The 23,859-nt window shown below is 38.4% G+C and overlaps 1 protein-coding gene across 2 annotated transcripts in view; it reads left to right on the top strand.

Moving 5' to 3' along the window:
- Positions 1 to 451: 451 nt before the first annotated feature.
- ZYG11B (zyg-11 family member B, cell cycle regulator) overlaps positions 452 to 23,859 on the top strand; it is an 86,766-nt gene continuing 63,358 nt past the window's right edge. For both annotated transcript variants that reach the window (XM_004774445.3, XM_045064530.1), the window contains exon 1: positions 452 to 689. In XM_004774445.3, coding sequence (XP_004774502.1) covers positions 687 to 689 — 3 coding nt within the window. In that variant the 5' untranslated portion in view covers positions 452 to 686. The remainder of the gene's footprint in view (positions 690 to 23,859) is intronic.

The raw sequence follows: 23,859 nt of genomic DNA on the forward strand, positions 1-23,859 counted from the left end.
CAGGGAGCCTGCTTCCCCCTCAGCCTCTGCTTACCATTCTGTCTGCCTGTGCTCGCTCTCTCTCCCACTCTCTCTGAAGAATAAATAAAATCTAAAAAAAAAAAAAAAAAAGAAAGAGTATGGAAATGAGAAGCTGAGGCAAAGGTGATACCTAGTGGAGAGGAACTCGAGATATGAAGGCATTGAAAGAATTATCTAAGAGAACGGAAATCACCAAGAATTATGACAATGGTAACGAATGACAATGGACAGGAAAAGCAAGTGTCTATAGATTACTGAAAGGAGTAAAGGCTCCAATCTCCTGCTATGACGTAATACCTGAAGCTCTTATTTTTAGAGGTTAAGCTACGATTTGAGGGGGTGTGGCTCCTTTAAAGGCCAGGCGCCGGGAGGCTACTCCTGGAGTCTGCGCAGTGAGGAGGGGGCGGGACCAAACGCGCTCGCCGGTGGGGGCGGGTCTCACGGGGTGGAGTCTGCGCTCCGGGTCGGGCTGCGGCTGCGGCTGCGGCGGCTGCACGTCCAGCTTCTGAGAGAAGGAGGCCGAGGCCTGGGCCAAGCCCGGAGCCGCCGCTTCCCGGAGCCTCCTGGAGCCCCCGCGCCGGCTCAGCCTGGGGGCGGGCTCAGGCCCGGCCCGCCGCCGAACCCAGGACAGAGGCTGCACGTCCGAGGACCAGGCCGGCGCAGCCATGGTGAGGGAACGAGGCCTGCCCGAGCGGCAGCCGCACGCCGCACGCCGCCCTAGCCCCCGTGGCCTGCCCCTCCCTAGCTCTGGTGCCCCCTCTGCCCTCTGCCTTTACCTCATCCGCTTGTTACTGTCCCCCTCGGCGCCCCGCTTCTCCTTTCCCCTGTTCCCCGTCCACCTGCTGGGGTGACATCCCCCCCAGCTCTCTCCTCGGTGACACCCTTTTTTTTAATCACCCCCAGTGACAGCTTCTTTCGCGTTCCCCTTTGCCGCCCCCTCCTCGTCCTTTAACCCGACCTTCCTTTTCTCCTCTGCCATTTTGCTGCTTTTATCTCATTTGGGATCTCTGTACCTCTCTTCTTCCCAATTTTCGTCCTGCTCTTTGCTCTCGCTTCTTACACCCTTTCATTATTTTATCTCCACTGCCCCCTCCTCTCCGTATCCTTTCTCCCCTTCGTCCTCTACGAGCCACATTTCCTCTCCCCCTTAATCGGATGTCCTTTCTCCCCCGCTCTCACAGCTGTCCCCATTTCCTTCTAAGGCTTCAGGGGTCTATGCAGGAACAATTTGAGGGCGATTGCTTCCCAGGAACAGTGGGGCGGGCAGATAGGGATTTGTAAGCTTTCTTCTTTATCTTTTTTGTAGACGGGAAGGGAGATGGGAAGTATTGGTGAAAGCCTGGACTCCGTATTGCCTAGTGTTATTGCAAAACCTGGGTGATAGTGTGTTTTGGACTGAAGCATGGGGTGACGGCCAGCATCCGTCCTATGACCTTTTGAGATATCTAGCCTTTGACAAATAATTAAACGTGCTTTGAAACGTATTTTTATTTTGAGCGCCTTTTAATGTGGAGGTACATACAGCTAGGGAAATTTTTTAAAAATCTGTACTTGCAGGCTTAACCATTACTTAGAACAAACGGTTTGTTTTTGTTTGGAGACAGAGACCAGGGCATCTGATGACTGAAAATCAGGTTGGCGGTCAGATTGTGCCAGTCTTCTTTAATACCTACCAATACCATCGTTTGTTTTGCTCTCCCTGCCTTTAGTTGAGAGACCCTTATATTTGCAAATTTTCTCCTTCTTGTTTCAAAATAAGTTGAAGCTTCAGTTGGTTTTTCAAAGAGTGGGGTTACACATGGTTTGCAGTGTATTTAATAAACACATTGCTGATCATATCAGCAATCTAAATTTTGGTCTCTGGGAGGAGAAAGATATTCTGGTTAAAACCAAGTCCTGGTAATCATGTTCTAGGAGGTTAGTCAGTTTTTGTTTTTACCCCATTCATTTTTTTAGGAAAGAGGTTTGTTGTAGAATCTTTTAATCTGTGAACTTTGTCTAACTGACTGCATTGTTAGGTGGTTCTTCTGTGTCTGCCTCCACAACAACTCTTCACATACACAGTCTATCACACTGCCTTTGTGTGGTAACCTGCTTCTCCTCCTGAAATGTGGGGTTTTTCTAGGCAGCAATTGTGCCTACTTATTCCTGTTATTCCCAGTGCCCAGGCCATGTACATGCTTGAATGATTCATTTTGTATTCTCATATGATCTTAAACTGAAATTTGAGACAATTAGGGAACTACATGGAAGAATGAGTTGGAGAATTTTATTTTTGGTACAAAAAGTAAATTTAGTAAGATGTGATGATTTCTTTAGAATAAAGTAAGCTGTTCTGCCTAAGACACCAAATTTCTAGGTTTTTGGAAGCATTGGCTATCCCACTGAGAATAAATGTATGAGTAGAGAGGGAGAAAATTTAAACTCTTTCCGGGTATTTAGGATCCAAAGGTGTCATTTGAGCTGTGTCAGAAAGATGAATATGATTTATATAGATCATTTTGGAAAGGCAAAGACTGCTTTGTTGTGAATATGAGTAGAAAGTAATTGAGGTGTATTGTAGGTAACAGATTACCTTTATTTAGCATGGAGAGATGAGGAAAAGAGAATGTATAGTAGGAAATGTGACTAGAAAGATACATTACGTATGACTATAACTTCGACTTTGCCTGCAGCTAACTTGATTTTCTTCACTTGTTAAAACACATACCTGCAGAGTAAGAGTGTATATCTGGGAGAAGTGAAGAGAATGCAAAGTATTAGCTTATTATGAGTTGAGAATTACATAGAGGCTACTTGTTTTCTACTTCCATCTGCAATATATGTAGTAGGCACTCAGTAAATAGAGTTAAACATTATTATAAAGCTTTGTATTTTAGTTTTCAAAATTTTCATTGTTATGTTGTGTTTTGAATACTTAAGATATCTAAAACAAGGATTCTCAGACTTTACCATAAGTCAGAATCAGTTGGAGGTTTGTGCCACCACTTCCTGAGTTTGATTAGGTTAGAGTAAGGCCTCATAGTTTGCATTTTTGTGTTTCTAACAAGTACTCATGTTATTTTGATGTTCCTGTTCTGTGACGAACACTATGAGAACCACAGCTTTAAGATGTAGTTCTTACTTTTTATTTTATTTTATTTTTTGAGTGCCATTGACTGTTGGCACTGGGGATATTACAAATAATAATAGATATGATCCTTGCCTTTTTATATATTGTATTTGTGGACAATCTAAACATTAAGCAAAAAGAGTAATTTTAAATGCAAAGTGTACATGGGCCTGTGCATGGTTCAGTTGTTTAGCCTTTAGCTCAGGTTATGATCCCCAGGTCCTAGGATCAAGCTCCACATTGGGCTCCCTGCTCAGCAGGAAGCCTGCTTCTCCCTCCCCCTGCTTGTGTTCCCTCTCTCACTGTGTCCCTCTCTGTCAAATAAATAAATAAAATCTTAAAAAATAATTTAAAAAAATGCAAAGTGTGCTAAGAAAGGAAAAGTTGTGGGATCATTGTATGGGATAGTCACAGCTGGCTTCTCAGGATTTTACTTTTAGGAAGAAAACTGAAAGATTAAATTATAGGAGTTGGATTGTGGAAAACCAGATAATAGAATGGCACAGTGAATGATCTGTGGTGGTACCTGTCTTTAGCCTGCTTAACTCTCTGTATCCTGGAGTTAGTTCTCAAGGAACTCAGGGAAACCTCATCTGCCTTGCATACCCCTCAAAAAAACCCCTAAGTTACACCTTGTCTATTTTGTATCCCTCTTTCATAGAATATATATCAATTATAATTATAACGAGAAGCAGCCACATGTGCTAAAAAGAAAGAAATCAGGGTAGAATATAAAGTGACATTGTATAGTTAACCCTTGAACATTGCCAGGGTTAGGAGCATCAACCCCTGTCCCAGTATAACTTTTACATCCTCAAAAACTTAACTACTGATAGCCTACTGTCGACTGGAAGCCTTACCAATAACAAATAGTCAGTTAATGCTTACTTTGTATGTTGTATGTATTATAAACTGTATTCTTATAAGATAGAGAAAAAATGTTACTAAAAAAACATAAGAGAAAATACATTTACAGTACTTTACTGTAAAAAATCTGTGTATAAGTGGACCCACACATTTCAGACCTGTCCTGTTTAAGGGTCAAAGGTATATGAGTGTGTGGCAACTATTTTAGATAGTATGGTTAGGCTAATATTTATTGAAGATGGTTGTGTATTTTCAGAGCTGTTTTAAGTGCTTTATATATTTTAATGCTCATAGCAACCCAATGAGAAAAAATACTAGCTCTGTGAAGTAGAGACCATGTTTGTTTGGCTCACCATTTTATCTTTTAACACTTAACATAATACCTGGTGCATTATAAATGCTCAATAAATATTTGTTAAATGACTTTGGGGATGATCAGAAAGTCAGGGAGGCATTGTTGAAAAAGGGACATCTGAATTGGAGGTTGTAGCAAGTGGAGTTTTATTGGTTAAGAGTTTGGGAAGGAAGACCATTCTAGGCAAAGGGACCAGCTTGAGCATAAAAACTGGGACCAAAGCAGGCATGATGTGCTCTAGGATCGAGGGTACAGGAAAAGATGAGACCAGGTGAGCCTAGGGTCAGATCATGGAGGACCTTGAGTTATAGGCTTATGAGTTTGGCCTCATTGGAAAGACCCAGACTACCTTCTTGAAGGAATATCATAATTAAGAGATTTTGAAGGTTATCTAAATCAGTATGAAACCTGTTTTGGTATGTGAAGAGCTATTGCAGTACTCTAGCTGAAAATAAGTGTGTGTGAACGTTCACCCTAGGCTTATTATGGTAGTGGTGATTTAAACTAGAGGAGGAAGAATAAAAGGAAATAAAATACAAAGTTAGAGTGGTGCCAGAGTACACTACTTTTTGGCAAAGTGTATTTTCCATAGAGGCATTACTATGGAGTTGTGGAAGCACAGAATCACTAACAGCTTTGCAGTTTTGCTCACTGGGCTTTAGTTCTCATATATGTTGCTGTTAGGGATTTATGAAAATATTAAAGTAAATTTACTATACCAAAGTCCTTTATTTACAAATAGTAGGTTTCCCAAAGATCATATATTAGGTCCTGTAAAAAGAGTCAGCGCTTCCCAACTTTTTTTTTTTAATAGATTTTGTGTGGTATAAGGAATAATTTTAAGTAAAATGTACTTAGTTTTTAAATTACTTACATAGTTCACTAATATATTGAACAAAATATATTAAAAGAAGTTTTAGCCTTTTCCTGTTTAACAAATGACACATTAATGTAAGAGAAAGCATTATTTGTCATATTTTCAAATGAGTATATGTTACAGTGTAGATTGAAATTATGTTTATGGCATCAAAATAAATAAGAACTGACTTTTTAACTTTAAATTTGGAACTCTTGCATTTTTGTACTTAAAAGAATCAGAAGGTTTTTATAATTGTTCTTTTTTATTTCTAAATGACAAAAGGAATGGTTTCATGCTGCTACTTGCAAGCCTATGTCCACAAATAAAATATTGAAAGTATATGTAGTTCATTTCCAATAAATGAAAAGTCATATTGGATATAATTATCACCGCATTTCCTCTTTTTTTTTTAATATTTAATTTATTTGACAGAGCTCACAAGTAGGCAGAGAAATGGGGCGGGTGGGGAAGCAGGCTCCCTGCTGAGCAGAGAGCCCAATGCAGGGCTCGATCCCAGGACCCTGAGATCATGACCTGAGCCTAAGGCAGAGGCTTAACCCACTGAGCCACCCAGTGGGTTTTGTTTTGTTTTGTTTTTAACTTTTTATTTTAATTCCAGTTAGTTAACATACAGTGTTAGGCTAGTTTTAGGTGTACAGTGGAGTGATGCAGCAGTTCCCGTGTATCACCTGACACTCATCACGCCAAGTGTGATACATCACCTGTTTAACTCCTACCCCATCCCCTCTGGTAGCCATCAGAATGTTCTCTGCAATTAAAAGTCTGTTTCTTGCTTTGACACTCTGTTTTTTTTTACTTTGCTTTTTTGTTTTGTTTCTTAAATTCCACGAGTGAAATTTGATACTCCTCTTTCTCTGTCCAACTTATTTTATTTAGCATTATGTTCTGTACTTCCATCCACATCATTGTAAATGGCAAGATTTCATTCTTTTTTTATGGCTGAATAGTATTCCTGTGTGTGTGTGTGTGTGTGTGTGTGCGTGCGCGTGCGTGTGCGCGCACTCACGGGCACATCTGTACGCACGCACACATGTATCTATATCACATCTTCTTTATCAGTTCATCAATTGATGGACACTTGGGCTGCTGCCATGTCTTGACTATTGTAAATAATGATACTGTAAATGTAGGGGGTGCATGTATCCCTTTGAATTAATGTTTTTGTGTTCTTTGGATAAATACCCAGTAGTGTGTTAGCTGGATCACAGAGTAGTTCTGTTTTTAACTTTTAAAATGATACTGCACTCTCAATTTTAACGGCATTGAAAATAGTGTATGTTTCAAAATTTTATTGTATATAGAGCATACTTGGGCGTGTGTGTGAATTAGTGGACTCTACCATACTTAAGGAGCCTGCAGTTTGGGTCCAGTTAGTTTATAGTGGTCTTACAGGGTTGCTAGGGCCACACAGGTTGTACTGCACAACTCAGGTGGCAGCCATGTATGTAGACAGCAATGGATCTACAAAGGTCTGTATCCTATGTACTTGGCAGTGTCTAGCACATAGTACGGGCTCAGCAAATAGTTGCTAAATGAAGGTGTTTTGCACAGTATACTAGGACCCTTATCTAGTCTTTTAATCTAATAATCTAATCAGTTTATGCGAGAAGTCTTTGCATTTTATGTTCAGTAATACTGAGCACACATTATTAGTTTTTTGTGCCTCTAAGTTTTGCTTCTACTGTTCCTTCTATCTAGAATGCTCTCTCCCTTCTTAACTTTTTGACTATTAAACCTTCAGTGTCCCTTTAAGGCCTATCTCCTTTGCAGAGCCTTCAGTTAACCTTCAGGCAGCCTTGGATTACTCCTTTCTATATGCCTCTCCTGTACTTGGTTTTCTTAGTTAAGGAAGATGGATGGCTCTCCAGATTGTGAGTTCTCTGAGAACAAGGACAGTTTTTTCAACTTTATTTTTTAAACACTTAGCATAATGCCTAAGACATAGTAAGTAGGTAAATATTTGTTCAGTAGAAGAGTGTGTGCACTTTGTAGAGAATCTGATCAGGTAATGTTGACTGAGATGTGAATCATGAAAGATGGAAAGAAAGATGAATACTCTCTGCAGGTCCCCTGAGGGGAAAAGGAGGTTTGGTGGGCAAGAAATGTTGGATCAGATAATTTTTCTCTTACTAGCCCAAGTGATACTTTAGACCTGGGATATATGTATGTTTCTGTCTAGAAAAGTTCAGCAGGAACAATTGGGGGAGGAAGCCAAATGATTTCCAGATGAATTGCTAAGCAATGTCATTGTATAAACACTTCAAAATTATTTGTCTATAATTTGTGCAGATGTCCTTCCAGAGAATAGAATATTTAAACACAGGTAGTAAAGAGAATAATTTATTCATAAATCTAGAGGGGTGGTTAAATATTTAAACATTTTGTTGGCTCTGTATAAAGATCTTCTGTTTTTTTCTTTTTTCCTATATAGTTCTCCCTTGTACGAACATTTTTCTTAGCTCTCCAGCATTTTAATGCCTATGCAATGTCATATTCTCCTTTTCTAAGGACATTTTTAAAGTTTGAATGTTCTTGGTTATATAATATCAGTTTTTTTTTCTTTTCATAGAACTTGTAACCTTTTGGCCAATCAGTTCACCTCTCTATGCCTCCATTTAAGCATCTCTAAAATGAAAAAGTTATATTAAGTCTTCTCTGTGATCCCTTTCACCTCTTAAGATTCTAGCAAGTCAAAACTAAATTATTATAGTAGATACATTCTATTAGCTCTAGCACTGTGGGATCAGGGCACTTGAGCTCTTACCTCCGTGAGTATATTACCCAACTTTTCATACCAAAAAATTTTGGTTTTGTTAATATTTGCATAGTACTTTAATATTTTAAAGTCATTTTTTGTGTACACATCCCATTTATTTTTCATCACCATTTTGTGAAGTAGTCAAGATAGAAGTTTAGCATCAGTTTTACAAATAAGAAAACTGAGAAGTTAATTTATTTTCCTAAGATCACACAGTTAGTAAGTGGCAGAGCCAGCACTGACTGCAGGCCCAGTGTTCTTTCCATTATTAACCTGGCTTCTCTGTTTACCATATTGTATTTCAAAACTCATGCTAGTAGTTAAGAGAAAAATAATGCTGAAATATCTCCTTGAGTTCATGAATCCTATATCTGCTCATATGCTTAGTGATTACTGACCTGAATTTTTGTTTTGTTTCTTAGATTTTTTATTACATGAGCTAAGGTGGAAAGGAAGGGGATTTATTTACCTTTCCAGGCCTTTATCTTTTTTTAGATAGAATTCTAACTTCTTGCCCTTTAGCATATAGCTATTGGCCACACTGACCAGGCCTTGAAGTGATACACGCAGGCTCACCTTATCTATGTTTTTGTCTGGCATCTAGGGAATTTTAAGGAATAGTTGATGATTTTTAAAAAAGAAAAATAAATCCCCATAATCCATTTCAAATGGTTTGATATATCTGTACCCTTGAACACAATATATCTGTGCGCTTGGTATACCTTCTTCACCTTCTTCCTCATTTGTAAAATGATTGTATTTGGGGAAGGAGAAGATGAAGGGTTTATAGCATATCTATGGTTATCTTAGATGTTTATTGCTAGAAGTCTGACTTGGTTGAATCAGTAGTAGAAAATACAAAAAGCAAAACAAAACACCAAAAACCCCCCAAATCCAAAACTAATAAACTAAGAAGAGGTTTCCCATGGAGTACTACTAAAATGAGTGGTCAAAGATTGTCCAGTATCTGAAGTTTCTTATACCTGTGAACTCATGACACTTGTCTGCCTTTCATTCCCATGCTTTAATTTCAGGGTTAGACATATGACTTGATATTTCCCTATGGACACATAGTCTTTTTATCTAGGGGCAAAAGTATTTTAAATACACCTAACAATAGATTTGTGCCTGATTCTTCATTTGTTCAGGCAATAAACATTTAGTGCCCACTGTGTAGAAGGCATTATTTTAGGCTCTGGGAATATAGCAGTGAACAAAATACAGTTTTGTTCTATACAGTTTATATTCTATAATAATGGGTAGTATTTACTGAGCAGTTAATATATCAGTCAGTGTTCTATGTATCTTGTGCTTAGAATGTATTTAATTCTGATAATGACCCTATGATGTAAATACTGTCATTGTCTGCATTTTACAGACCATAAAACTGAGGTGCAGAGAGATAGGTACTTTGCCCAAGATTACATCATTTTGTAAGTAGGAGAGCTGGCACTTTAAACTAGGCAGGCTGACTCCCAAATCATCACTTTTCAGAGCAATATTATACAATCCTTCAGAGAGATGTCAATGAACTGTTTTCAAACATAAAATGATCAACTTTGTAATCTTTGTAGTCACTGGTTTCTGGCCCAATCTTAAGGAAAAAAAATCATCCAGCTATACAAAAAAAAAAAAAAAAGAAGAAGAAGAAGAGGAGCACTATCAGAGCCATTTCTCTTCTCTTGGAGAATTTGTCAGGTTCTGGAGCATTTCAGGTAGGAAATGAGATTTTGAGCCTGATTCACACGAGTTAGAACTGAGACATCTATAAAAAGCCAGGATCCTAAAATGTCTACACCCTTTCTGAAAAGGTAGACTAAAAAATGTCTGCCCGATGGTATAGGGAGACAAAGAAGCTTATTTGTTTTGATATGGACTCTTCTGAGAATTTACAGTCATAAACCTGTCTGTTAAATTTATATTACTAGTGTGAGATCATTGCTAGTAGGAAGGGAATATTTACTGAATAATTATCAGGCATTGTGCTACAGGTTTTAAACACTTTCTCACTTCATCCTAACAATAGCATCATGAGGTAAGTGCCAATATTATCCCCATTCTACCAAGGACAGAACTGAGGGTCAGAGAAGCTAGGTAATTTGTAGTGTAACACCACCTAGAATTCAAATCTAGGTCCAGTATTCTTCCTACTAACTGCAGTGCCTCTGGAAAAGGCACTTCATTTTTGTAACTTAGTTCCTTATCTGTAAAATGAAATTTGTAATATTTCTCCTTTCACAAGATTATTTTATCAAATGAAATAAAGGATGTGATGTTGCTTTGTTTATTGTAAGACACTGTTACCAGCGTCATCCATAAAGTGTATTTTTTCCTAATAATTAACCAGAAGACCTCAATATTCAGTGATCCTGAAACCTACAAGGTCTATCTTGAGGAATTAAGGCAATTTTAATATTTTTATACCAGATTTTTCCTGAAGTGGTGTCAATAGAAGAAATGAAATCAATTTTCAGACAAGTTATAATCTAGTAATTTACTAGTTCATTCAAGAAGTAATTTATTAGGTACATTTTTGGGGGCTTCAGTTCCAAGTGTAAAAGATGCCTGATCTCCTTTTTTTTTTTGGCCATGCCAGCAGCAGTGGAAGCCCTAGTCCCTTCCAATAGTAGACTACAGTTGTGATATATAGACAATTCCTAGTGTCCCCCACCTCCCTACTTGGTAGAAATGGATGGGCTACTGCTTAGATAATTGAAATGCTGCTTTACCATGACCCTGGCAGTAACCGATGAAGCTTTTAAAACTATAAAACAATCCAACCTATAAAATAGATAACTAAGTCATGGGGGAGTGACTGAGAATGCTTCTAGCTTGAGTGTTGTATAGATGACTAAATACTTTAAGGAAAGAGCATATAAGAAAGCAAAAAAAAAAAAAAGATTAAGGATGATTAAAAGAAAGCCACGAGAAGGTTTAGAAAGAGCTAATGAGTCCATATGAGATTCCTCAAAGACAGACCCTGTGGCCTCCAGAATCTCTCTGTAATGAGGTTTCTCTTTCAGTTAATTACCAGGAAGAATACACTTTATGGATGTCCCTTGTAACAGTGTCTTAGAGCAAACAGAGCATATTCTTATCGTTTATTTGATACAATAACCTTATGAAGTGAAAGGAAAACTATTACAAATATCATTTTATGTATAAGGAAGCTGAGGCACAAAAATGAAATGGCTTTTACAGAGACATTGTAGTTAGAAGGAATTCTGGAGCTAGGATTTTAATGCGTGATAGATAAGGAGGGATCTTTTTTGTGAAGGAAGGGATCCTGTTGTGTGGAAGGTGTGGAACTGGGTTCTGAAGAAAGGAAAGCAGTTCAAAAAGATGTACTGCTTATACCAGTGTGTCTTTTCTGAAGAGAGGGAAAGAGAGCTAATATCTCAGACATTTTCTGGCTATTAGGAAGTAGTCAAGTGGAAAAAGCTGTTTTGAGGAGCTGTTCTTTTTTTTGCCCTCTCTCCATTATCTCCTACCCCTCACTGTACCATGTTCTTATAAAAAGCAGTGTTTAAAAAGTAGGGAATCTGCTTATAGGTAGTTCATTTATTCACATACTCAGTAGACACTGATCATTTGCTCTGTACCAGAGGAGGGGACACAAAAATGGATAAGGCTCAGGTCTTTTTTTTTTTTTTTTTAAGATTTTATTTATTTATTTGACAGAGATCACAAGTAGGCAGAGAGGCAGGCAGAGAGAGAGAGAGAGAGAGGAGGAGGAAACAGGCTCTCCGGGGCTCAATCCCAGGACCCTGGGATCATGACCCGAGCCAAAGGCAGAGGCTTTAACCCACTGAGCCACCCAGGGGCCCCAAGGCTCAGGTCTTAACTCTAGTTGTTTTAATATGTGAGACATTGAGTTCCTCTGATAGATGATGAACTGTTCTAAAAATCCTTTCCTGACTCCTAGGGGCTTATAAATGATGTAGTTCCTCAGACATTAATTTTTATGTACTAAAGGCCCCATACTAGAGGACTACTTACTTAGTAAGTATTACTGCAGTTTAGTAGTCATAAAGCTAAAGTTAGTGGATTAGGAGTTTACTGAAAGACTCTAGTCTTTTATGAAGAAATCTGACACTTGCAAGTGTTACAAAGCTCCTACTGCATATGTACAAATGGAGCTTTTTGGAATTCCTGTAATTTCTTGGAAGAGAGCTTTGTAATCAGTGCGTCAGCAGTGTTCTTGAGTTGGTAGTTTTTGTATGGTTGCTAGGTTTGAATCTTAATTATGAATTGTCATTAATTTAACTTCATTATTGGTGTCATTTGTTGTGTTTTATTTGGTCAATCTCGTGTGTGTTGATGTGTATTTGCATTAATAACATTTTTGACATAAAAATTTCCAATTTTAGACTTTGACAATGTATTGTTAATCAAATAGGAAACATTCATTTTCTTATTGTTAAACCAGGTATTTATAAAATTTCCTTATAATGATACTTCATTGTTAACACTCTTTCCATCTGGAATTTGGGAACCAAAGTGGGTAGGCTGTGAAGTTTTTCTGCCCCACTAATTGGGCCACAGGAAAAAAAAAATTTGAGAACTGTTTTTCTTGAATCACAGTCTAAAGGGGGAGACAGCCATGTAAGCAAAAGTAGGTGACTGTAATAGAGCTATATACAAAGTAGTGTGATTATATCTGCCTATGTTTTGGTATATGAGGGACATTATGGAGATGTGGACATAGATACTGGCTCTTGTAGTATGAATAGGAACTTGATAGATGGAAAGGTGCAGAAGGGCATTCTAGAAAGAAGGAACAGCATATATAAAGGGAACATGGCTACCACTGGTGAACATTACTTTGGTAAACCTCAGGTTCCTAACAGAAATAATTTCTATTCTTCATAACTCACAGAGTCGTCATGATTGTTTTGAAAAAGCTTTATAAATTGAAATGCCAGACAGATGTATATTGATGAAAATTCCTAATTTTTTTTTCCCCAACATCTGGGAGCCTTTTGTGCCTCCCCTAGGTAATGCATGTCAAAACCTTTTCTGAGGGGCACCTGGGTGGCTCAGTGGGTTAAGCCGCTGCCTTCGGCTCAGGTCATGATCTCGGGGTCCCGGGATCGAGTCCCGCATCGGGCTCTCTGCTCAGCGGAGAGCCTGCTTCCTCCTCTCTCTCTCTCTCTCTGCCTGCCTCTCTGCCTACTTGTGATGTCTCTCTCTCAAATAAATAAATAAAATCTTAAAAAAAAAAAAAAAAACTTTTCTGATTTCCTTTCATTCTAGTCATCCTTTTCCTCTGTTTTGTTCCTTCAAGGAGGGCCCTGCTCTATGATATCTAAAGGCAGGTGCAGAGGAGAAGATAGGTGTATAAATTATATGCATAATAGTAGGATACATTCTTTAATTGCTTATGTATAACTGTTTAGGTTGTTTCCTTTGTATCTAGTCTATGTATCTAGCAATGTCATAATCCATGCAGCACAATCCCTTGGAGCCAAAAAGTCATTTCAGAATAACTCTTTAAGTCTTTATTTGCAAATTTTAGAACATTGTAAAGTAGAACGGAGTTCACAGATATGCTTCTCAAAAATCTCATTTTATTTCTTCTCTGTTTCCCTTTTATATCATAGCTGCTCCTCTGCTTTTCCTCTGCAAATTCTCTCAAGACTCCTTTGCAACCCAGTCCATCATTACCAGATATTTAAACCTCTGGGGAATGTAAGACTGTGTAAGAAAAAGGTATAAGAGCAGTGATGAGAAGTTACATATTTATATGTGTATATATACATAAATGTTTTCATTCAAAATTAAAATGTTACTGAGTCTAATAAAAATGTCTTTTAGTTTGAATACACGTATTGAAAAATATCTTTGATAAAATGACAGTTTCTTGGTTATCTTACAATATTTGGAAAGCAAAAACAGAGGCAGTCTCTTAAGTGGCTGCCTTGGGCTCTGGTCATGATCCCAGGGTTCTGGGATCAAGCCCCACATCAGGCTCCTTGCTCAGCTGGGAGCCTGCTTCTCCCTCTGCTTGCCACCCCCACTGCTTGTGCTTGCTCCCCTGCCCCACCTCAAATAAATAAATAAAATCTTAAAAAAAAAAAAAGGCACAGAAACAGCTTTTCTTCATTTTCACTAATTTTTATTTTAGTCTTTTTCCATTTTTAATAATTTGATATGTTCAGAAAGCCATATGAAACATTTGTGTAAGTCATGAAACATAATAAACAAATAGCTAAAAACCTGGCATCCCAACTTAAAAAATAGAACTTGACCACTGCAGTTTTACCCCGTGTGTTTCTCTATGCCATAACCCCCTACCCTTGAGGTATCCTCTGTCCTTTTTTATTTCATCTCTCCCTTGTTCTTCTGTATAGATACACTACAACATATTTAATTTAGGGGCGCCTGGGTGGCTCAGAGGGTTAAGCCTCTGCCTTAGGCTCGGGTCATGGTCTCAGGGTCCTGGGATCGAGCCCTGCATCGGGCTTTCTGCTCGGCAGTGAGCCTGCTTCCCCCTCTCTCTGCCTGTCTCTCTGCCTCTCTACCTACTTGTGATCTCTCTCTCTCTCTGTCAAATAAATAAATAAAATCTTAAAAAAAAACATATTTAATTTAGAGGTAACTTTTTAAGCTTCTGAAATGTTTTTCAGGCAATATAATTTCCTATGGCTGTGTAGATGTTTAATTGAAATCCTGCTTCGTATAGTTTTTATTTAGCTTAGTAATATTCTACTCCTAGCATTTTGCCATGTCATTAAAAGTTATTCAGAAACATACATATTGCTGTGTAGTATTATATAGAATTGACATACTATGATTTGCTTACCATTTCTTTCTATTTTAGCCATTTGAATGTGTGGGTTTTTTGTTGTTGTTGTTTGGGTTTTTTTTTTTTTTTTTGTCAGAAAAACTGTGATAAGTCCCTTTATGTAAAATCCTTTGTTATTATCTCTGATTATTTACTATTTTTAGGTAAATTCTACCTAATGAAGTACTGGACCAAGAGTGTTGGTGGTTTTTGTTTTGTTTTGTTTTTTATATTTTATTTTTATTGTATTTATTTATTTTTTAAAGATTTTATTTATTTATTTGACAGACAGAGATCACAAGTAGGCAGAGAGGCAGGCAGAGAGAGAGAGGAGGAAGCAGGCTCCCCGCTGAGCAGAGAGCCCGATGTGGGGCTCGATCCCAGGACCCCGGGATCATGACCTGAGCTGAAGGCAGAGGCTTTAACCCACTGAGCCACCCAGGCGCCCCTATATTTTATTTTTTGAATGTGGGTGTTTTTATGAATATTGAATCTTTTTCATTTCCAGACAAATTGTCCCAGTTTACACTCTTACTAGCAGTATTTGAGAGGACCAATCTGGGCAAATTTTATTTGAATAAATCACTATGTCAGGATTATATCCTGTTCTAGAAAACACCACATTATGGGGCGCCTGGGTGGCTCAGTGGGTGAAGCCGCTGCCTTCGGCTCAGGTCATGATCTCAGGGTCCTGGGATCGAGTCCCGCATCGGGCTCTCTGCTCAGCAGGGAGCCTGCTTCCCTCTCTCTCTCTGCCTGCCTCTCCATCTACTTGTGATTTCTCTCTGTCAAATAAATAAATAAAATCTTAAAAAAAAAAAAAACCACCACATTAACTAAAAAAATAAATAAAAAGAACTGCACTCTTGTTTTGTACTGGAATTATTGTTTTAGCTATTTGCTGTAGGGTATTTTTTTCAGGGATTGTTCAGGGACCAAGTCATTCTCCACTTGCTGTACTTGTGGTAGTTAATTACAGGGCTTAGTTATCTCTCCTGATCACTCCCTCTGAGAATTTATCTATTCTTACAATTCAGCTGTCACTACTAGGGGATGCTATTTAAATCTGCATATTCAGCTCAGTTCTTTCACTGGAGCCTTAGTTCCTTTTCTGTCCTTGCCTGAGCAGAACAAACTCTCCATGACTACAACAAATTCCCCTGAAGAAAGAATGCTTTGCCTAGTCTTCTTACTAGTTTTGTCAGTGAGGTTATGGAAGTATTCCATATCCACTATTTTGTTTTTTATTTTTATTTTCTAACTTTTTGACAATTTCAGACTTAAAAATGTTGCAAAAATAATACAAGGAATTCTCACATAGCACTCACCAAAATTGCCCAAACTTTTAGCATTTTATCTCCTGTGGTTTATCATGCTTCTCTCTTGCCCCCCCCCACAACTTTTTTTTTTCCTCCCTGGTTACCCTGGTTAACTCCTACATTAAATCTTGGAGTTATTATTTTTTTTTTAATATCCCAGCTTCCCTTCCTCCACCTCCCTTCCTCTCTCACCAGAGGGTGCTACATGAAATGAAAAAAATGGTGAGATTTTTGATATTAAATACCTTGATACCTTGGCTCGATTCTGCCACATTCTAACTGGATGAATTTGGGTTTGTTATTCTTTCTGAGCTCTGGTATTCTCCTATACAAAATAGTGTCTACTATACCAGCTCCACAAGACTGTTGTGAGTTCTAAATGAGATAATAATATGTCAAAAGTATGCTATATGAATGTTGGTCAATCCTTCAAATAACAGTTGCCTGTTTAGTAGAGTGCCAAGCATCGTGCTAAATACTGGGGGTTCAGAAATGCTTACTTGATGTTGTTAATTCTTCCCTCAAATTATTTTTCACTTTTGATTTTTTTTCCATTTTCATTGCCTGTTCCCTAATCCACAGCATTATCACCTCATGTCTGAGCCATGGCCCTCAAATTGTTTTTTGGAATTTATATCAGAGCCAAAGTTATAATTGTTCTGAGAGATAGTATGGTATAGTGGAAAAGGTATGGACTTTATTATCATTAACAGATCTTGGTGGGGTCTTAGCCCCAGTTTTGTTTTGTTTTTTTAAAGATTTTATTTATTTATTTGAGAGAGAGAGAGAGAGAGAACATAAGCAGGAAGAGGGGGGAGGGAGAAGCAGACTCCCTGCTGAGCAGTGACCCTGCCACAGGGCTCAGTGCCAGGACCCCAAGATCATGCCATGAGCTGAAGGGCAGGTGCTTAACTAAGTGAACCACCCGGGCACCCCTTGGCCCCACTTCTTAGAAATATTGTGACACAGGGCAAGTCCCTTTACTAGTCTTCTAATTTGAACTCCTTTTTCTTTTCTTTTCTTTTTTTTTTTTTTAAATCAGCAAATGTCAGGGACTATGCTGCGTGCTGTGGATATGAAGAAGCCGTTAATAGGTTCCTTGAACTTGAAAAACATCATGGTCTTGTTGGGGAGACATACAGTCATAAAAACTGATTAATATGGGATTGTAAAAGAAACCTAGATTTGGAATCAAATATAAATGGCAGCTTATGTAATGATTTTTTTTAAAGATTTTATTTATTTATTTGACAGACAGAGATCACAGTATGCAGAGAGGCAGGCAGAGAGAGAGGGGGAAAGCAGGTTCCCTGCTGAGCAGAGAGCCCCGAAGTGGGGCTCCATCCCAGGACCCTGGGAAGGCAGAGGCTTTAACCCCCACTGAGCCACCCAGGGTCCCTGCCTATGTAATGATTTATTAAAGCACAAACTGAACTCTACAGTCAGATTGCCTGGAGTCTAATTCTGGCTCTGCCACTTCTTAGCTGTATCATCATAGATAAATAAACCTCTCAAAACTTCAGTATCCTCATCTTTGTAGAATGGGGATACTGAAAGAATTTAACTTAAGGATTTTTTATGAAAAGTAAATGAAATTATGTATGTAAAGTGCTTAACATAGTTTATAGCATACAGCATATATTAACAAGTAGTATGAACTCAATAATTATGATTAGAATTTGCATAGTGGTTAAGAGCTTAAAAATATAGACTATGGTGGTCTCATTCTTGTTTTGGGAGTCCCAGTTTAGCAACATGTTGGCTGTGTAAATATAAGGAAGATATTTAACCTAAACTTCAGTTTCCCCATTTTTAAAATGCAGATTGTAATGGTGCTTGATTCATAGGATGTAGAAATTAAGAGAACTCTTGTATCTACAGAAGTCTGAACCAGAACCTGAGGCTTAGTGTTTCATGAAAAATAACTTTTAATTTTTATTCTTTTCTGCCATCTGCTGGCTGTTTGTCTTTGACGTGTAAATTAAATTTTTAAAATAGATTTTATTAATATATTTGACAGAGAGAAAGAGAGATCACAAGTAGGAAGAGAGGCAGACAGAGGGGGCGGGGGAGAAGGCTCCCCGCCGAGCAGAGAGCCTGATGTGGGGCTCGGTCCCAGGACCCTGAGATCATGACCTGAGTGAAAGGCAGAGGCCCAACCCACTGAGCCACCCAGGTGCCCCTAAATTAATTTTTCTGAACCTCAGTTTTTTTGTTTTGTTTTAAAGATTTTATTTATTTGGTAAATCGAGAGAGCACAAGCAGTGGGAGCAGCAAAGAGGGAGAAGCAGAAGCAGGCTCCCCACTGAGCAGGGATCCTGACAATGCAGGGCTCCATCCCAGGACCCTGTGATCACCTGAACTGAAGGCAGATGCTTAACTGACTGAGCCACCAGGCGCCCCTCTGAGCCTGTTTATCTCCCTTGTTCAAAACAAACTTTTGAAGATTGCAAGCATATGTGAAGAAGCTAGATTAGTGCCTAGTACCACATAGCTGTCATTCAGTACCTAAAAGCTGTTGTTATGTGCAGTTTAATTTGTCAGGTGCTGAGAGTAAAATTCTGCCTTGGAAATTAACAAAGGCATCCCCAAACTAGGGATGTTTGACTGAATTTGAAGGACATGTGAGATGTTCCCACGTAAAAGTACTAATCTAAAAAAAAGGCTCAGAGTTGTCAAAGTGCCTGTTACGTTGCTTAAGGAACCCTGTTAAATAAACAGTAGGTTGCATTCAGTAATACTTTAGTGTACCAATAGGAGCTGCGGATTAAAGACCCGGGTTAGGTCAGATTGAGAATCCATTTCAGTTAATTAAAAATAACTTTCCTGTTTGTTCATCCTAGAAATTCTTTTATCTTTAGAACTGTGTAGATTACTTTGTGATTCAAATGAAGTCAGATTTGACCTCTTTCCTCTCTCTCCTGCTATTTTAGTAGGAGCTGTGTTCCTCTGGCAGTGGTGTACCTAGTTGTTAAGGGGGAAAATCTGAGTAGGAATTTCCAAGAGATGAATTGTTTAGACACTGAGTTCTAGCTTCTGCTTTATCGTTTCTTTTTTAGTCTTCCTGTGCTGCTGTTTGTTTAAAAATAAGGTAGGAACACTGATCTTTCAATACTTCTGTGTTAGCTTTAATTACTAGGATTTGGGGAATCATGGCAGTTTAGGTTTTGGAGTAGATCTTAGATAACCTAATTACAGTTCTAGTTCTGTCACTGGCTTGATACATAACCTCTCTGTTCTTCATCTTTAAATGGGGGTGATTATCCTTGTTCACATCACAGGCCCACTTTGAGTATCAGCTGAGATATTATATTCAAAACTGGTATGTAGGGGCGCCTGGGTGGCTCAGTGGTTAAAGCCTCTCTGCCTTCGGCTCGGGTCATGATCCCAGGGTTCTGGGATGGAGCCTCACATCGGGCTCTGCTCAGCGGGGAGCCTGCCTCCTCCTCCTCTCTCTCTCTCTCTCTGCCTGCCTCTCTGCCTGCTTGTGATCTGTCTGTCAACAAAACAAAACAAACTGGTATGTAAATTTGAAAAGGTAGTATATTGGGGCATCTGGGTTGCTCAGTGAAGTGCCTGCCTTTGGCTCAGGTCATGATCCCAGGGTCCTGGGATAGAGCCCTGCATCTGTCTCCTGTTCTCCAAGGAGCTTGCTTCTCCTCTCCCTGCCACTCCCCGTTTGTGTGTGCTCTCTCTGTCAAATAAATTAAAAAAAAAAAAAATCTCTTAAAAATAAAAAAAGAATGATTACTTAAATATTCTAAGTGTTCATTACTTCCTGGGTTTGTTCTGCTAAGTGTCTTGCTAAAAGTATGTTCTCAGAAAGGTTTATATATTGGGTGCCTGGGTGGCTCAGTGTGGGTTAAGCCGCTGCCTTCGGCTCAGGTCATGATCTCAGGGTCCTGGGATCAAGTCCCGCATCGGACTCTCTGCTCAGCAGGAAGCCTGCTTCCCTCTCTCTCTCTGCCTACTTGTGATCTCTCTCTGTCAAATAAATAAATAAAATTAAAAAAAAAAAAGGTTTAGGGGTGCCTGGGTGGCTCAGTGGGTTAAGCCTCTGCCTTCGGCTCAGTTCATGATCTCAGGGTCCTGGGATCGAGTCCCGCATTGGGCTCTCTGCTCATCTGCTCAGCAGGGAGCCTGCTTCCCTTCCTCTCTCTCTCTGCCTGCCTCTCTGCCTACTTGTGATCTCTGTCTGTCAAATAAATAAATAAAATCTTTAAAAATAAAAAGGTTTATATATCTTCCCTCTGGCAATTATACAACTACATCCATTTTCTCTTCTGCAAAATAAATAGATTATTTTGAAATTTACCAAATGAGGTGAAAGTGTAGCTTATTTCATCTGACTAATGAATTTTTAATATTTAGGATGATGGTACAATAAAGAATAGAAAAAGCAGGAAGAATTCATTGTTACAACTCAGGAAATAAGAGAGAATAAGCAAAGTTCTGTGTGGCAGAAGTTGAATTTGATTAATTATTTCCTTTGAAATTTTTCTAATGTGTCCTTGCTACATCTAGCTGCAGAGGAACCTGGGATATGTAGTCTTTATTACAGGTGGTTGTGTGTTCAGATAATAAAAGACTTTATTAATGTAGAAAAAGAGAACAAATAATAGGATTGGGCTTCCAAGTAGTCTATGTCACACTGGGCCAGCCGTTTAACTTTTATGAAGGCTATTTCCTTATTTATAAAATGATGTGTTTGTTACCCACTTTACTCAGTTATTATAATGTCAAATATGTGAATGTGAAAGCGCTTTGTAAACTGTAAAATAATATGTAAATATTTTAATAATGTTTTTTGATTATAGAAATCTGTGCTGCATAGAAAGTTTGATTTTTTTTTTTCGGAGAAGAAACTGATAGCATATGACCAAAAGTTAACTTTAATATTTTGATTTATTTATTTCTAGTCTTATATTTATTTACAGTTTTATCAATTACTTTTTTTACATAAGCTCCATGCCCAACATTGGGCCTGAACTTACGACCCTGAGATAAAGAGTCACATGCTCTACCAACTGAGCCCGTCAGGCGCCCCTATAAATATTTTTTATGACAACTTAATTAAGACATAATTCATATGCCGTGTAGTTCACCCATTTAAAATGTGTCCCAATTCAGTGGTTTTTTAATATATTCATAGAGTTGTCTAACTGTAACCACAATGAATTTTAGAACATTTTCATCACCCCAAAAAGAAGCCCTGTAACCATTAGCATTTACTTCCCATTTTCCTTCCAACTCCTCCTCCTCTCAACCCTGGCATCCAGTATTCTACTTTCTGTCTCTATAGATTTGCCTATTTTGGATATTTTATATAAATGGAATCATACAATATATGATCTTTTGTCACTGCCTTTTTTCACTTAGCATACTATTTTTTTAAGTTATATATATTTATTGGGGCACCTAGCTGGCTCAATCAGCTAAGCATCTGCCTTCGGCTCTGGTCATTCCCAGGGTCCTGGGATGGAGCCCTACATCAGGCTCCCTGCTCAGCTAGAAGCTTGCTTCTTCCTCTCCCTCTGCTGTACCCCCTGCTTGTGCTCTCTCAGTCTCATGCATGCACTCTCCCTTTCTCTCTCTCTCTCTCAAAATAAATAAATAAAATCTTTAAAAAGTTGTTTATTTATTTTAAGTAATCTCTATATCCAACATGGAGCTTCAACTCATGTCCAAGAGTTGCATGCTCTTCTCTATGAGCCTGCTAGGTGCCCCACTTAGCATACTATTTTCAGGGTCCATCCATGCTGTGTGGCATATCAGGATTCCTTTTTTTGCTAAATAAATAGTATTCCATTATGTAGATAAGCCATATTTTATTTATCCATTCATCAGTTGGTGGATATTTGTGGTGTTTCTACCTTTTAACTATTATGAATAATGCTTCTATAAACATTTCATGTACAAGTTTTCCATTTCTCTTGGGTAAATATCCAGGGGTCAAATTACTAGGTTATATGGTAATTGGTAGACTTTTCCCCAAAGTGTCTGCATCATTTAATATTCCTACCAGCAATGTATGAGAGTTGCAGTTTCTGTACATCTTCACCAACACTTAGTGACTCCCTGCTTTAACCACCCTAATGGATGTGAGGTGTTATTTCATTATGATTTTGATTTGCGTTTCCCTGGTCATTAATGATTTTGAGCATTTTTTCTTCTTCTTTTTTTTTTTTTAAGACTTTATTTATTTATTTGACAGACAGATCACAAGTTAGGCAGAGAGGAAGGCAGAGAGAGCGGGGGAAGCAGGCTCCCTGCTGAGCAGGAAGCCTGATGTGGGGCTCAATGTGGGCCTCGATTCCAGGACCATGGGATCATGACCTGAGCAGAAGGCAGAGGCTTTAACCCACTGAGCCACCCAGGAGCCTCGAGCATATTTTCATTTGATTTTTTTTTCCTTTTTTTTTTTCTTTTTCATTTGATTTTTGGTCATTTGTATTTCTTTGGAGAAATGTCTATTCAGACCTTTGCCTGTTTTTTTTTTTTTTTTTAAAGATTTTATTTTTTAATTTGACAGACAGAGATCACAAGCAGGCAGAGAGAGAGACAGAGAGAGAGGAAGGGAAGCAGGCTCCCTGCTGAGCAGAGAGCCCGATTCGGGGCTCGATCCCAGGACCCTGGGATCATGACCTGAGCCAAAGGCAGAGGCTTTAACTCACTGAGCTACCCGGGCACCCCACCTTTGCCTGTCTTTAATTGAGTTGGCTTTTTATAGTTGAGTCATAAGAGTTACCTATATATATATTTTTTTGTTTTAAAATTCAAGTTTTTTTCCTTTTTAATTTAAATTAAATTAGCCAACTTATAGTACATCATTAGTTTCAGATGTAGTGTTCAATAACTTACCAGTTGCATATACATCCAGAGCTCATGACATTATGTGCCCTCATTAATTCCCCTCACCAAGTTACCCCATCCTCCCATCTAGTTACTTTTATATTCTAGATTCAAATCTCTTCTTAGATATATGATTTGCAAATAGTTTCTCCCATTCTGTGGTCTTTCTTTTCATTGTCTTGATGATGATCTTTGAAGGACAAAATTTCTCTTTTTTTAAGATTTTATTTGAGAGTGAGAAAGAGAGCATGTGCTTGCATGAGCTGGGGGAGGGACAGAGGGAAAAGCAGACTCCCCACCGAGCAGGGAGACCAATGTGGGGCTCCATCCCAGGATCATGGGATCGTGGCCTAAGCTGAAGGTGGATGCTTAACCAACTGAGCCAGCCAGGTGCCTCCCAAATTTTCTTATTTTGATGAGGTTCAACTTATGTTCTACTTTTCTTTAGTTATTTGTTCTTTTGGTGCTATATCTAAGAAACTGTTTACTAACACAAAACCAAAATTTATACCTGTGTTTTCTTCCAAGAGCTTTATAATTTTAGCTCTTACATTTATGGTCTTCATCCATCTTTAGTTAATTTTTGTATATGACATGAGGTAGAACACTGTCTTCATCCTTTTGCATGTGCAGTTCATCCTTTTGCATGTCCAGCACCATTTGTTTAAAAACCTATTCTTTTGCCCATTGAATTGTGCAGGTATCCTTGTCAAAAATATTGACCATAGGAAAAAAAAATTGATCATAAATATTACAGTTTACTTTTGGATTCACAGTTCTGTTTCATTTATATATATATATATATTCTTATGCCAGTACCACAGTGTTTTGGTTACTATAGCTTTGTAGTGAGTTTTAAAATTGACAAGTGTGAGTCCTCCAGATTTTTTTTTCTCAGTATTATTTCA

Source organism: Mustela putorius, unplaced genomic scaffold (assembly GCF_011764305.1).
Source record: "Mustela putorius furo isolate JIRA1106 unplaced genomic scaffold, ASM1176430v1.1 tig00003853_pilon_pilon_pilon, whole genome shotgun sequence".
Classification (NCBI taxonomy): Eukaryota; Metazoa; Chordata; class Mammalia; order Carnivora; family Mustelidae; genus Mustela; species Mustela putorius.